Source organism: Oncorhynchus mykiss, chromosome 2 (assembly GCF_013265735.2).
Source record: "Oncorhynchus mykiss isolate Arlee chromosome 2, USDA_OmykA_1.1, whole genome shotgun sequence".
Classification (NCBI taxonomy): domain Eukaryota; kingdom Metazoa; phylum Chordata; class Actinopteri; order Salmoniformes; family Salmonidae; genus Oncorhynchus; species Oncorhynchus mykiss.
In genome coordinates, this window is record NC_048566.1 from 58385762 (window position 1) to 58400433 (window position 14672).

Consider the following 14672-nt stretch of genomic DNA (forward strand, 5'->3'; position numbering starts at 1 on the left):
GATCTAAAAATGCTTATTTTTGTCATTTCTGCTCGGCATCAGACAAAGTTTGTGCTTCAGTAGCACTTCTCGTTTTGGATGAGAATTCACAAATGTGCATTCTATCAGCAGACAGCTCTCGTGACTAATGTGTTGCTTTTTTTCTACCTATTTCTAAGTGTAGACAGCAAGCCTACTTTTCTCCGGTAAAGTTCAAGATTAACTAGCTGGCTACATTCTTTCTATGATTAACATTAGAAATATGATGGCCATGCATCATTTGTTTCACAAAAAAAAACCTTGCAAGGTCATTTACCGTGTTTGCCAGCCAAATAGCGTTGCATTTGTCATCTGATGAAAATGAAGCTATTTTCAGACTAATTTACTAGTGCATTTTCTGTGAAAGAAAACTATATTTGCACGTCCCTGATCCCTCTATTGAAGCAAACACAACACACAGCTGGACTCACCTGCTCACGCTTTCTTTCACCTGTTGTGCTATTAACAAAAAAAACTGGTCCTGGCTGGACCAAATCTGAACCAATCATGGACATCTATGTTTTGGCCAAGACAAGGCTGGTACGGACAAAAAAATCTACATCTGTGGAAGTTGAAATTAAAGCAGGTCTGGACTAGGGCTGTTAGGGTGACAGCATTACCGCCACATCGGCAGTTACGAGTCATGACGGCAGTCAAATTCCACGTGACCGTTTAGTCACGGTAATTTGGCTTCTCCAAGCTCTGATGCTGCTGATAGTCATTATTAGCCTACCAAACTTGCTAACTGATTTGCACTCAGCACTCTATTGTCCCTCTGACATCAATGCAAATGTCATCAAAAATCTAATCAAACACTTCGTTACACTTCGCTCATGTTGTGCAAAACTTCTATAGGCTATGTAAATTGTGTGAGAAAACAAGAGTGATGGCCTTTATTAAAAAGATGATCCCATCAGCTTTCTATAGGCTAGGCCTATTATATTTATTTCTCAACTTTTCTTAATATTAAGCACATAGCTTATCTTTACAATCTTTACAATAGGATTATATAGCCTACCTGGCTGGCATGAAAATTAACCATTGGAAAAGCGTCCTCCATTCGCTATTTAAGTGCATTTAAAAAAAAAAATGTTTACCTTTATTTAACCAGGCAAGTCAGTTAAGAACAAATTCTTATTTTCAATGACGGCCTAGGAACAGGGGCAGAACGACAGATTTGTACCTTGTCGGCTCGGGGGTTTGAACTTGCAACTTCCGATTACTAGTCCAACGCTCTAACCACTAGGCTACCCTGCCGCCCATTGATGACATTCTTTTCTCTGCCCCTGTTTTGAGACAGGTGCATGATAATGGTCCATCCTAAATCAAAACACATATACTATTTAGTATATGTAAATACAATATTAAAACATGAATAGTGTGAAGAATTTGTTCTTAACTGACTTGCCTAGTTAAATAAATAGTTAAATAAATAAAATAAAAATGAGGTGACAAGATTAGCCTATCACTTGTGAATGCATTTCGCTATACCCGCAATAACCTCTGCACGTGACCAATAAAACGTTGATTTGATGATATATGATCACTTGTGAATGATGCCCAGCTTAAGGCCAGGAACCATTTCCTTGTTTGACCGCTAGGTTTCATCGGTATTATGACTCATACTGTGGTACTCTATATGCTTTGCCCCTCATCTGAATCTCAAGTGACAAGAGATTTGCTATGTAGCCTGTCATTGATGATTATAAAGAAATAACTTTCAATATTTTTTATTTTATTTATTATTTTATTACCTTTAACTAGGAAACTCAGTTAAGAACAAATTCTTATTTCCAATGACGGCCTAGGAACAGTGGGTTAACTGCCTTGCTCAGGGGCAGAACGACAGACTTTCACCTCGTCAGCTCAGCTCAGGGATTCGATCTTGCAACCTTTCGGTTACTAGTCCAACGCTCTAACCACTAGGCTACCCTGCCAGCTAATACATTAATAACATCCTAGAATTATGATTCTTTGTGAATTTATATGCAGTGTCTTTAGACTAACAACATCGACACAGTAGCCTAAAACATTAAGGCTAATTTGCAAGGGCTATGGTGGTTATTACCGTGTGAGGTGATAAAATGTCAGCCAGCTCATAAAGAAGAACTCCGAGGCCAAATTGTGTGCCATCCAATTGACCCGACATAGCGAGGCTATCCAAGCCAGGGCCGCAGCCGCACTCCGCGGACCAGCTGTCAAACAACAAACAGCTCAGAATCGGCTTGCTTTCATTTAAAATGAAGCCCTGGGCAATGGATAGAGGTCAAAAACTTCCTTCACCATGGAGTGGAGTTATGATGAATTTCACTTGAATGATGAACTTCAGTGAAGCTGTGAGGAATCTAGCTCCGATTACATTATTTGCTCATTCTCAATTCTTCCAAAAATGTCAATTATGAAACACCCACCTTGTGTTTGTCCTCGGTAGTTGCGTACCTATTTTTTCAATAAACGTTAATCAAATACAACCACTGACTGTTTACTCATTGCTGTTGCTCCAAGATGGCAACTAAGCACAAATGCGCATGTGCCCATTGTATATCAACAAGGAAACAGTAGGTGGTGGTATTTGATTAACGTTTATTACATAGGTACAATGTGGGGATTTCATAATTGAAATGTTTTGAAGTGCGAATCGATGTAGTCGGATTCCACAAAGCCTGGTCTCGGCTCCACGCTGCTGAAGTTCTTCAGAAACTTCCTTCACCATGGAGTGGAGTTTAGTCCACTAGTCAATGGATCGTCTTGCTGTTATAATATTCAAGCATATATATAAGAAAAATAAACGAGTACATGAAACTCTTAATGTCCTAACGTTAGTTGTCGGTGTCGGATAGGCTATGGGGCAATTAACTACATCGACCTTATACTTATAGGGAAAATGTAGGCTATATCATTCCATGTCATTCGTTGACAATAACAAATGTTAAGAGCATGCAACGACTAATTTATATTGCCTATATAATAACATTCAGAGGATTATGTGCATGCCCACGTCATGTGTTTACGCGAATGTGGATGGCGGATATACCCAACAAAGAAAACAGGCTAAATCACCAGTCCCTCGACCTCTCAACGTCCTTCATCGTGCACCGCGGAATATTTTAATAACATCTTTGCACTTCATAACCAGTTTATCTTTTGACACTTACCGACTTTAAATGGGTGATGCATGCCCCCAGAAACGCGTTTTTTCTTGGTCGCAACCTCTTTCCATGTCAGAAGCACACGGTTTAACGACACTTCGAATAAGCTGTTTTTCAGTAGGAGTTGGGATGCCAACAACCGTGGTTGTTTTTCCATGTCTTCACCAAGAAGCCACAGAACTGGATGACTATTCAGTAATTTATCGGGTTGTCGAGACACCTTTGTCTACAGAAGGAAACAATGTTGCTATTTTCGACAACGGCAGTGCCACAATTGGATAGCGGATTCTTCATTCACCATAGGGGACGAACTAAACATTACGCACAGCGTCACGACGTATTCTAATTTTGGTGCTGGAGAGAAATTTTAAAATGACGGACAGACAGCTTGCTCTGAGAGCAAATATTACGTGGTGGAAAAAGTACACAATTGTCATACTTGAGTAAAAGTAAAGATACCTTAATAGAAAATGAATCAAATTAATGTGAACGTCATCCAGTAAAATACTACTTGAGTACATTTTGTTAAGTATTTGATTTTACGATTGTTAAGTATCAAAGGTTAATGTAATTGCTAAAATATATTTGAGTATCAAAAGTATAATTATAATTAATTTCAAATTCCTTATAGTACTTTCCTGCAGTCAAATGACAAAATCATCCTCTAGTTGCCTCATTGGTGGAATGTTATTAGTATTTTTCACAACTTCATAATTAATTAACATTATTTCAAACCTGTCGAAAATCCAGTTTTTCTATGTCAAACGGTTTTGCTATATTTCAGTCTTCTGTGATGTATAGAAAGTGTAATATTGGGATTCTAACTCAAAATTCAATACATTTGAACTCTATATCTGACATGGTACAAGATCTTATTTTTTAAGCCCATGTGTGTGAGGTGTATACGTTGGTTTCAAAGTAGATTTGTGATCCAGATTTAGCACACTCCAGTCAAAAGGTTGTTAAGCAAACCAGACGACAATATAACAGCATTTGTGTTTAGTGAGTCCACCAGGTCAGGGGCAGTAGGATGATCAGGGATGTTCTGTTGATAAGTGCGTGAATTGGACAATGTTCCTGTCATGCTAATCATTCGAAATGTAATGAATATCCTGGAAAGGGGATGGCGCCGGAGGAGATGGCTGCCGTTTTATGGGCTCCTAACCTATTGTGCTAATGTGTGTTTTTTCACATTATTTGTAACTTATTTTGTACATAATGTTTTTGCATCCATCTCTTATTACCGAAAAGAGCTTCTGTATGGCAAGACATCAATTAATCACCTTGTACTGGATAAAGATTAATTTTCTTTAACGAGTCGGATGCGACAGGATTTACTTCAGACAAGGCCCAAATCCCCGTCACTCACATGAAGAAGAGATGGAGATATCAGGAACATAGGTCGGGGTGGACATGTAAGAATCTGACGGCGAGTGAGTAATCCCCCTCTACCACCAATCGTATTAGCCAACGTGCAATATTTGGATAACACAATGGATGAGCTCAAGTCATTTTCCCAACAATTGTTTATAGACAGATTATTTCACTTATAATTCACTGTATCACAATTCCAGTGGGTCAGAAGTTTTAAACAGCTTGCAAAATTCCAGAAAATTATCTCATGGTTTTAGAAGCTTCTGATAGGCTAATTGACATCATTTGAGTCTATTGGAGGCGTACCTGTGTATGTATTTCAAGGCTGACCTTCAAACTCAGTGCTTCTTTGTTTGACATCATGGGAAAATCAAAAGATATCAGCCCCCAAAAATTGTAGACCTCCACGAGTCTGGTTCATCCTTAGGAGCCATTTCCAAATGCCTGAAGGTACCACATTCATCTGTACAAACAATAGTACGCAAGTATAAAAACCATGGGAACACGCAGCCGCCATGCCGCTCAGGAAGGAGACGCGTTCTGTCTCCTAGAGATGAACGTACTTTGGTGCGAAAAGTTCAAATCAATCCCAGAACAACAGCAAAGGACCTTGTGAAGATGCTGGAGGAAACGGGTACAAAAGTATCTATATCCACAGTAAAACGAGTCCTATATCGACATAACCTGAAAGGCCGCTCAGCAAGCAAGAAGCCACTGCTACAAATCTGCCATAAATAAGCCATGGTTTGCAACTGCACATGGGGACAAAGATCGTACTTTTTGGAGAAACGTCCTCTGGTCTGATGAAACAAAAATATAACTGTTTGGCCATAATGACCATCGGTATTTTTGGAGGAAAAAGGGGGAGGCTTGCCAGCTGAAGAACACCATCCCAATCGTGAAGCACGGGAGGGGCAGCATCATGTTGTGGGAGTGGCAGCATCATGTTGTGGGGGTGCTTTGCTGCAGGAGGGATTAGTGCACTTCACAAAATAGATGGCATCATGAGGAGGAAAATTATATGGATATATTGAAGCAACATCTCAAGACATCAGTCAAGAAGATAAAGCTTGGAACTTCCAAATGGACAATGACCCCAAGCATACTTCCAAAGTTGTGGCAAAGTAGCTTAAGGACAACAAAGTCAAGGTATTGGAGTGGTCATCACAAAGGCCTGACCTCAACCTACAGAACATTTGTGGGCAGAACTTAAAAAGCTTGTGCAAGCAAAGAGGCCTACAAACCTGACTCAGTTACACCAGCTCTGTCAGGAGGAATGTGCCAAAATTCACCCAACTTATTGTGGGAAGCTTGTGTAGGTTTAAATGCAATGCTACCAAATACTAATTGAGTGTATGTAAACTTCTGACCCACTGGGAATGTGATGAAAGAAATAAAAGCTGAAATAAATAATTCTCTCTACTATTATTCTGACATTTCACATTCTTAAAATAAAGTGGTGATCCTAACTGACCTAAAACAGGGAAGTTTTACTAGGATTAAATGTCAGGAATTGGGAAATACTGAGTTTAAATGTATTTGGCTAAGGTGTATGTAAACTTCCGACTTCAACAGTCTTCTTATAGTCTGACGTAAAATTAACACCCAAGTGTCACGCCATGATCTGTTTCACCTGTCCTTGTGCTTGTCTCCACCCCCTCCAGGTGTCGCTTATTATCCCCGGTGTATTTACCCATGTGTTTCCTGTCTCTCTGTGCCAGTTCGCCTTGTTTGTCTAGTCAATCAGCGTTTTTGTGTCTCAGTGCCTGCTTTTCCCAGTCTCTCTTTTGTCGCCTTCTTAGTTTTGACCATTGCCTATCCTGACTCCCTGACCACTCTGCCTGCTCTTGACCTCAAGCGTCTTGTACCGTTTGGACTCTGACCTGGTTACTTAAACCTTGCCTGTCCTGACCTCTCGCCTGCCTGTCGCCTGGCACTGTTTGGACTAAGCTGGTTTATTAACTCTCGCATGTACCCGACCTGCCTTTTGCATACCCCTTTTGTTATAATAAATATCTGAGCTCTACCATCTGCCTCGTGTGTCTGCATTTGGATCTCACCTTGTGCCCTTATACCAAGTAACGCAGGCTTGTATCAGTCCACTTAAATGCATAGTTGTCTTTGATAATTGAGGGTGCATCACCAAATGTCATCATTGCAATAGTTTTTCCAACATACATTTTATAGCCTGATTTAGCACCATATTCACCTATTAATTGGAATATATTTGGAATCGTCGGCTTCTTTAACAGGGTGATGGTTGCTTCACACCAAATATCTGGGTATTTATTGTGCTCTATAACCTCATGAAGAACCCCTCTGATCAGCAGTATTAGCTCTTTAATGACATTTTTATAGAGGGGAACCCATCAGGAACCCATCAGGACCTGGACACTTCCCATTTTTCATGCTTCTGATGGCCACTTTGCATGTTCTGTGTCAGTAATGGGGGCGTCTATAATTTCCTTATCTTCATGCGATAGATCTGGCAGCTTCAAATGTGTGAGAAAGTCCTCAGGAGAGGAAACATCTATAGGTTTCTTATGTAGGGTCTCGTAGTACTCAGCAAATGTCTTATTTGTTTCATGTGTACAAGAAGTAACAGCCCTGCACAGTTCTGATTTTGGGAATACATCGTTCAACTGCATCCTTTTATAGTTACAGTGCAAGAATTTTCCCTGGTTTGTCTCCATCAGTATAGTATTAATTTCAGGCAAATGTTATAGAACCCTCAGCTTTGTGAGTAAGAAGCGTAATTAGCTCCAATTTCTCTGCAGTCAGCTGAACTAGTGTCCCCTTGTTTCTTATGTCTTTCTTCTAATTGGAAATGTCTCTCTAAATCTTCTTTTGTTTTTGTATACATACTTTTTTGAGCAGAGATGAATAAGCCTTAGCACTCTGCCATAAAAGGCTTGGGCTGATAACTTCTGTTGAGTTAAATTCCAAAAACTTAAGTTCAGCTTGAGCAACCCTTTGAAAACAAGTTTCTCCAAGAAGAGGAAGGTTTAGCCTCCACCTGTATGTATCAGGTTGTCGATCTTTTAACTTAAGTTTTAGGGATACCCGACTATGATCTGAGATGGTGATGTTATTAATAATACTGTGTTCTGCCTGATGAGCTAAGGTCTGAGTGATAATACAAAAAGTATATCCTAGAGTAAGTCCCACGAGGATTTGAAAATAAAGTATATTTTGTTGTTGGGTTTAACTTTCCCCAAACATCAATAAACCCCTGTTCTTCAAACCGAAACTGAACTGCTCAAGACATTTTTAATATGGGACCACCTGGTCATGACCACCAAATGTGGAGATAATGTGCAATTAATGTCACCTCCAACTACACAGTGTGTATTTGAATACTTAGCAATCTCTAAGAAAAATATATTAATAAATTGCGGGGAATCATCATTTGGTGCATACAAATTAGCTCAACTAAATTATATGCCAAATAATAGACACTGAATGATAACAAACTGTCCTTCTGAATCAGTTACCTTATTTTTCAATGTAAAAGACAACCTCTTATTAACCAATATTTAAACACTATTTCAATTTTGAGGAGGAGTGAGAGGAGAAGAAGGTCTGACCTACCCATCCCGTTTAAGCTTTTTGTGCTCCTCGTCTGGAAGGTGTCCTCGTCTGGAATGTGGTATAATCCCAATGGAGCGCAGGAAGGACTTGGCATCAAGTACAGAATCAAAGATGAGGGTCTTGCTCTCATGGGTGACTCGCAGCTTCGCAGGGAACATCAGAGAGTATGTGATGCTTTTGAATGCCAATTCTCTCTTGATCCCGTTGTAATCTTTTCTCTTCCGCTACAGCTCTGCAGAATAGTTATTGAAGGTAGATATGCGCTTGTCCTTGTAGAATAGTTCTCCCTTGCCTCTCGACAGCTGCATTATCTCCTGTTTAGTTTCGAAGTTGAGAAGGTGCACAATGATAAGCTGCACCTCTGTGTGTCCTTTGCTCTGGGCCTGTTCTGGGCTGCAGGTGCCGTTATGTGGGCCCTCTCCATGACCAAAGTTGTAGCAGCATCGATTTCCAAGACCTCCCTCAGCATCTTGTCCACAAATGTAGACATGTTCTGCCCCCTTTCTCCATTGGTTTTGACCCAAATATTTTAAAATTATTACGACGTGAAAAGTTTTCCAATAAGTCTCCCTTCTTTTGCAATTCCTCTACCTAGCCCATCAGGTAGTTAATAGCCTGGTCTTGTTGTGTTAGCTTTTCGTCATGTTCCTCATTTTTCTTTTCAATGTGGGTCAAATCAAATCAAAAGTATTTATATATCCCTTCTTACATCAGCTGATATCTCAAAGTGCTGTACAGAAACCCAGCCTAAAACCCCAAACAGCAAGCAATGCAGGTGTAGAAGCACGGTGGCTAGGAAAAACTCCCTAGAAAGGCCAAAACCTAGGAAGAAACCTAGAGAGGAACCAGGCTATGAGGGGTGGCCAGTCCTCTTCTGGCTGTGCCGGGTGGAGATTATAACAGAACATGGCCAAGATGTTCAAATGCTCATAGATGACCAGCATGGTCAAATAATAGTAATCACAGTGAACAGGTAAGGGTTCCATAGACGCAGGCAGAACAGTTGAAACTGGAGCAGCAGCACGGCCAGTCGGACTGGGGACAACAAGGAGTCATCATGCCAGGTAGTCCTGAGGCATGGTCCTAGGGCTCAGGTCCTCTGAGAGAGAGAAAGAAAGAAAGAGAGAATTAGAGAGAGCATACTTGAATTCACACAGGACACCGGAAAAAAACAGGAGAAGTACTCCAGATATAACAGACTGACCCTAGTACCCGACACATAAACTACTGCAGCATAAATACTGGAGGCTGAGACAGGAGGGGTCAGGAGACACTGTGGCACCATCCGATGATACCCCCGTACAAGGCCAAACAGGCAGGATATAACCCCACCCACTTTGCCAAAGCACAGTCCCCACACTACTAGAGGGATATCTTCAACCACCAACTTACCATCCTGAGACAAGGCCGAGTATAGCCCACAAAGATCTCCGCCACGGCACAACCCAAGGGGGGGCGCCAACCCAGACAGGAAGACCACGTCGGTGACTCAACCCACTCAAGTGACGCACCCCTCCTAGGGACGGCATGGAAGAGCACCAGTAAGACAGTGACTCAGCCCCTGTAATAGGGTTAGAGGCAGAGAATCCCAGTGGAGAGAGGGGAACCGGCCAGCAAGGGCGGTTCATTGCTCCAGTGCCGTTCCGTTCACCTTCACACTGAAAAGATGAGTCTTCAATAAAGACTTAAAGGTTGAGGCCGAGTCTGCGTCTCTCACATGGGTAGGCAGACCGTTCCATAAAAATTGAGCTCTATAGGAGAAAGCCCTGCCTCCAGCTGTTTGCTTAGAAATTCTAAGGACAATTAGGAGGCCTGCGTCTTGTGACCGTAGCGTACGTGTAGGTATGTACGACAGGACCAAATCGGAAAGATAGGTAGGAGCAAGCCCATGTAATGCTTTGTAGGTTGGCAGTAAAACCTTGAAATCAGCCCTTGCCTTAATAGGAAGCCAGTGTAGGGAGGCTAGCACTGGAGTAATATGATCAAATGTTTTGGTTCTAGTCAGGACTCTACTAGCTGTATTTAGCACTAACTGAAGTTTATTTAGTGCTTTATCCGGGTAGCCGGAAAGTAGAGCATTGCAGTAGTCTAACCTAGAAGTAACAAAAGCATGGATTAAGTTTTCTGCATAATTTTTGCAATGTTACGTAGATGGAAAAAAGCTGTCCTTGAAACAGTCTTGATATGTTCATCAAAAGAGAGACCAGGGTCCAGAGTAATGCCGTGGTCCTTCACAGTTTTATTTGAGACGACTGTACAACCATCAAGATTAATTGTCAGATTCAACAGAAGATCTCTTTGTTTCTTGGGACCTAGAACAAGCATCTCTGTTTTGTCCGAGTTTAAAAGTATAAAGTTTGTAGCCATCCACTTCCTGTCTGAAACACAGGCTTCCAGCGAGGGCAATTTTGGGGCTTCACCATGTTTCCTTGAAATGTACAGCTGTGTGTCATCCGCATAGCAGTGAAAGTTAACATTATGTTTTAGAATGACATCCCCAAGAAGTCATCCGCTTATAATTTTTCTCTAGAGTAGCCTTCATGCCATCAATAGAGGTTTGCATTTTACCAAGTGAGGTGGCTGTTTCCCATCTAAATAACTTCAGTTCTGCCATTGTTCTTTAAAAGTGCTTCCCTCACCATCTTAAATAAGAATGCCCTGTTCAAAAAAATGTAGAACTAAGAACAGATATATCCCTTGCTTCACTCCAGACTTGACTGCCCCTGATCAGCACAAAAACATCCTGTGGCAGACTGCATTAGCATCGAATAGCCCCGCGATATGCAACTTTTCAGGGAAGTCAGGAACCAATATACACAGTCAGTTAGGAAAGCAAAGGCCAGCTTTTTCAAATAGAAATTTGCATCCTGTAGCACTAATTCCAAAAGGTGTTGGGACAGTGTAAAGTCCATGGAGAGTAAGAGCACCTCCTCCCAGCTGCCCACTGCACTGAGGCTAGGAAACATTGTCACCACCAATAAATCTACAATAATCACGGATTTCAATAAACATTTTTCTAGGGCTGGCCATGCTTTCCACCTGGCTGCCCCTACCCTGGCCAACAGCTCTGCACCCCCTGCAGCAACTTGCCCAATCCCCCAACAGCTTCTCCTTCACCAAAATCCAGATAGCTGATGTTCTGAAAGAGCTGCAAAATCTGGATCACTTCAAATCAGCTGGGCTAGACAATCTGGACCCTCTCTTTCTAAAATTATCTGCCGAAATTATTGCAACCCCTATTACTAGCCTATTCAAACTGTCTTTCCTATCGTCTGCGATCCCTAAAGATCGGAAAGCTGCCAACATCATCCCCCTCTTCAAAGGGGGCGACACTCTAGACCCAAACTGTTATAGACCTATATCCATCCTGCCCTGCCTTTCTAAAGTCTTCGAAATCCAAGTTAACAAACAGATCACAGACCATTTTGAATCGCACCGTACCTTCTCCACTATGCAATCTGGATTCCGAGCTGGTCATGGGTGCACCTCAGCCAACCTCAAGGTAGTAAACGATATCATAACCGCCATCGATAAAAGACTGTGCAGTCATCTTCATCGACCTGACCTGGCTTTCGAGTCTGTCAATCACCGTATTTTTACCGGCAGACTCAATAGCCTTGGTTTCTCAAATGAATGTGTCGCCTGGTTCACCAACTACTTTTCAGATAGAGAACAGTGTGTAAAATCAGAGGGCCTGTTGTCCGGACCTCTGGCAGTCTCTATGGAGATGCCACAGGGTTCAATTCTCGGGTCGACTCTTTTCTATGTATATGTCAATGATGTCGCTCTTGCTGCTGGTGATTCTCTGATCCACCTCTACGCAGACGACACCATTCTGTATACATCTGGCCGTTCTTTGGACAATGTGTTAATTAAAACTTCTTCGGGCTAGAGTCTATTTTTCTCCACTTCCTTTCTGTCTGTTTGGTACTGGGAGTCAGAGTTGGAAATCAGTATGTGCGCGCGCGACGAAGATAACGCATACTTGTTAATTTTGCTTTGCTATTGAACATAATTCTTTATATTATATATTATAGTTTATTTACATTTTAGGGTACCTGAGGATTAAATAGAAATGTATTTTGATTTGTTTTAACAAAGTTTAGCGGTAGCTTTTTGGATTCCTTTCTCTGCATGTTGAAATAGTGGATTACTCAAATCAATGGTACCAACTAAACTGACATTTTAGGATATAAAGGATTTCATCTAACAAAACGACCATGCATGTTGTAGCAGGGACCCTTGGGATTGCAAGTCAGAGGAAGATTTTCAAAAAGTAAGTGAATATTTAATCGCTATTTGTGATTTTACGAAGCCTGTGCTGGTTGAAAAATATTTTGATGTGGGTCGCCTTCCTCAAACAATCGCATGGCAGGCTTTTGCTGTAAAGCCTATTGTAAACCGGACAATGCAGTTAGATTAACAAGATTTTAAACTTTTAGCCGAAATAAGACACATGTATGTACCTAGATGTTTAATATCCATAATTTTTGTGATTATTTATTTGAATTGTGCGCCCTCCAATTTCACCGGAAGTTGTCGATAGGTGTCCCGCTGGCGCCTATCCCAGAGAGGTTGTGTTAACATACCTCCAAACGAGCTCCAATGCCATACAACACTCCTTCCGTGGCATCCAACTGATCTTAAATGCTAGTAAAACTAAATGCATGCTCTTCAACCGATTGCAGCCCACACCTGCCTGCCCACCTAGCATCACTGCTCTGGACGGTTCTGACTTAGTGTACAACCTCAAATACCTAGGTGTCTTGTTAGACTGTAAACTCTCCTTCCAGACTCACATTGAGCATCTCCAATCCAAAATTAAATCTAGAATCGGCTTCCTATTTCACAACAAAGCCTCCTTCACTCATGCTGCCAAACATACCCTTGTGAAACTGACAATCCTACCAATCCTTGACTTCGGCGACGTCATTTACAAAATAGCCTCCAACACTCTACTCAGCAAATTGGATGTAGTCTATCACAGTGCCATCCGTTTTGTCACCAAAGCCCCATATACTACCCACCACTGCGACCTGTATGCTCTCATTGGCTGGCCCTCGTTACATATTTGTCGCCAAACCCACTGGCTCCAGGTCATCTATGAGTCTTTGCTAGGTAAAGCCCCGCCTTATCTTAGCTCACTCCTCACCATAGCAACACCAACTCGTAGCACGAGCTCCAGCAGATATATCTCACTGGTCACCCCCAAAGCCAATTCCTCCTTTGGTCATCTTTCCTTCCAGTTCTCTGCTGCCCATGACTGTAACGAATTGCAAAACTCTGAAGCTGGAGACTCACATCTCCCTCACTAGCTTTAAGCACCAGCTGTCAGAGCAGATTTCAGATTACTGCACCTGTACATAGCCCATCTGTAAACAGCCCATCTATCTACCTACCTCATCCCCATACTGGTATTTATTTATTTATTTTGCTCCTTTGCACCCCAGTATCTCTACTTGCACATTCATCTTCTGCCGATCTACCATTCCAGTGTTTATTTGCTATACTGTAATTACTTCGCCACCATGGCCTATTTATTTCCTTAACTTACCTCATTTGCACTCACTGTATATAGAATTTTTGTTTTCTTTTGTTCTACTGTATTATTGACTGTATGTTTTGTTTATTCCATGTGTTGTATGTGTCGAATTTCTACGCTTTATCTTGGCCAGGTCGCAGTTGCAAATGAGAACTTGTTCTCAACTAGCCTACCTGGTTAAATAAAGGTGAAAAAAGAGGAAATAGATTTAAAAAAAAATTGATCTTAAAGAAAAGGGGAACTTTACAAGCCATGTACAGCAATAAATATTGAGATATGTTTTCTTCCCCCATTGGGGTGTCACCTTCCCCTCCAGATAGGAATCCATCTAACTCATTACATGGAGGGCCTAGTGTCAGCTGGTTTTAGTTTTTTCCTTTCAATTAAGATCAGACAACCAGGTGAGGGCAGTTCCTTACTAATTAGCTACCTTCATTCATCAATCAATTACAATTACAAGGGAGATGCAAAAACCTGCAGACACTTGGCACTCTGAGAAATGAGTTTGACACGTGACAAAGATCCTGAAAAGACATGATAAAAAATTAAGTACAACATTGACCAAAACATGTGCAACGTAGAGCCACGTGTGACTTTTCTGCATATACAGCTAGACAGCTAGACACATATTTTATCCAAAAGGAGTGTCAAGTGCAGCTTACCGTTAGCCTACTTTTTAGCCTACCAGAACAGGAATCTTCTTTAGTGCATAACACCCAGTGGCAAAATAGCTAGCTATGGCGGCCACATGACTTTCTCAAACCCTTTCGCTGCAGCATTTCGCCGACTGGTGAACAGATGTTCCTGAGAGGATCATAACTCAATCATATGCTGAGTATTTTCATCAGACCAGCAAGGAGCTAGCTAGCTAACTGACTAGCTAGGCTAAATATAAAGTTGTGGCTCAACAACAGCAAGCTTATCGGGTATCCAGCTTCAAGTCCTATTAAAGTACGTAGCTAATGTTAGCTATTTAGCAAAAGTAAAGGCATGGAAGG

The 14672-nt window shown here is 41.4% G+C and overlaps 1 protein-coding gene across 3 annotated transcripts in view; it reads right to left on the reverse strand.

The window, feature by feature from the left end:
• LOC110492691 (ceramide kinase) overlaps nt 1-3540 on the reverse strand; it is a 31514-nt gene extending 27974 nt beyond the window's left edge. For 2 of the 3 annotated variants that reach the window (XM_036951890.1, XM_036951892.1), the window contains exon 1: nt 3174-3536. In XM_036951890.1, the coding sequence (XP_036807785.1) occupies nt 3174-3324 (151 nt within the window). In that variant the 5' untranslated portion in view covers nt 3325-3536. Of the gene's footprint in view, nt 1-3173 lie in introns of all 3 variants that reach the window. The other variant, XM_036951888.1, reaches the window with a different exon arrangement.
• Nucleotides 3541-14672: the final 11132 nt, after the last annotated feature.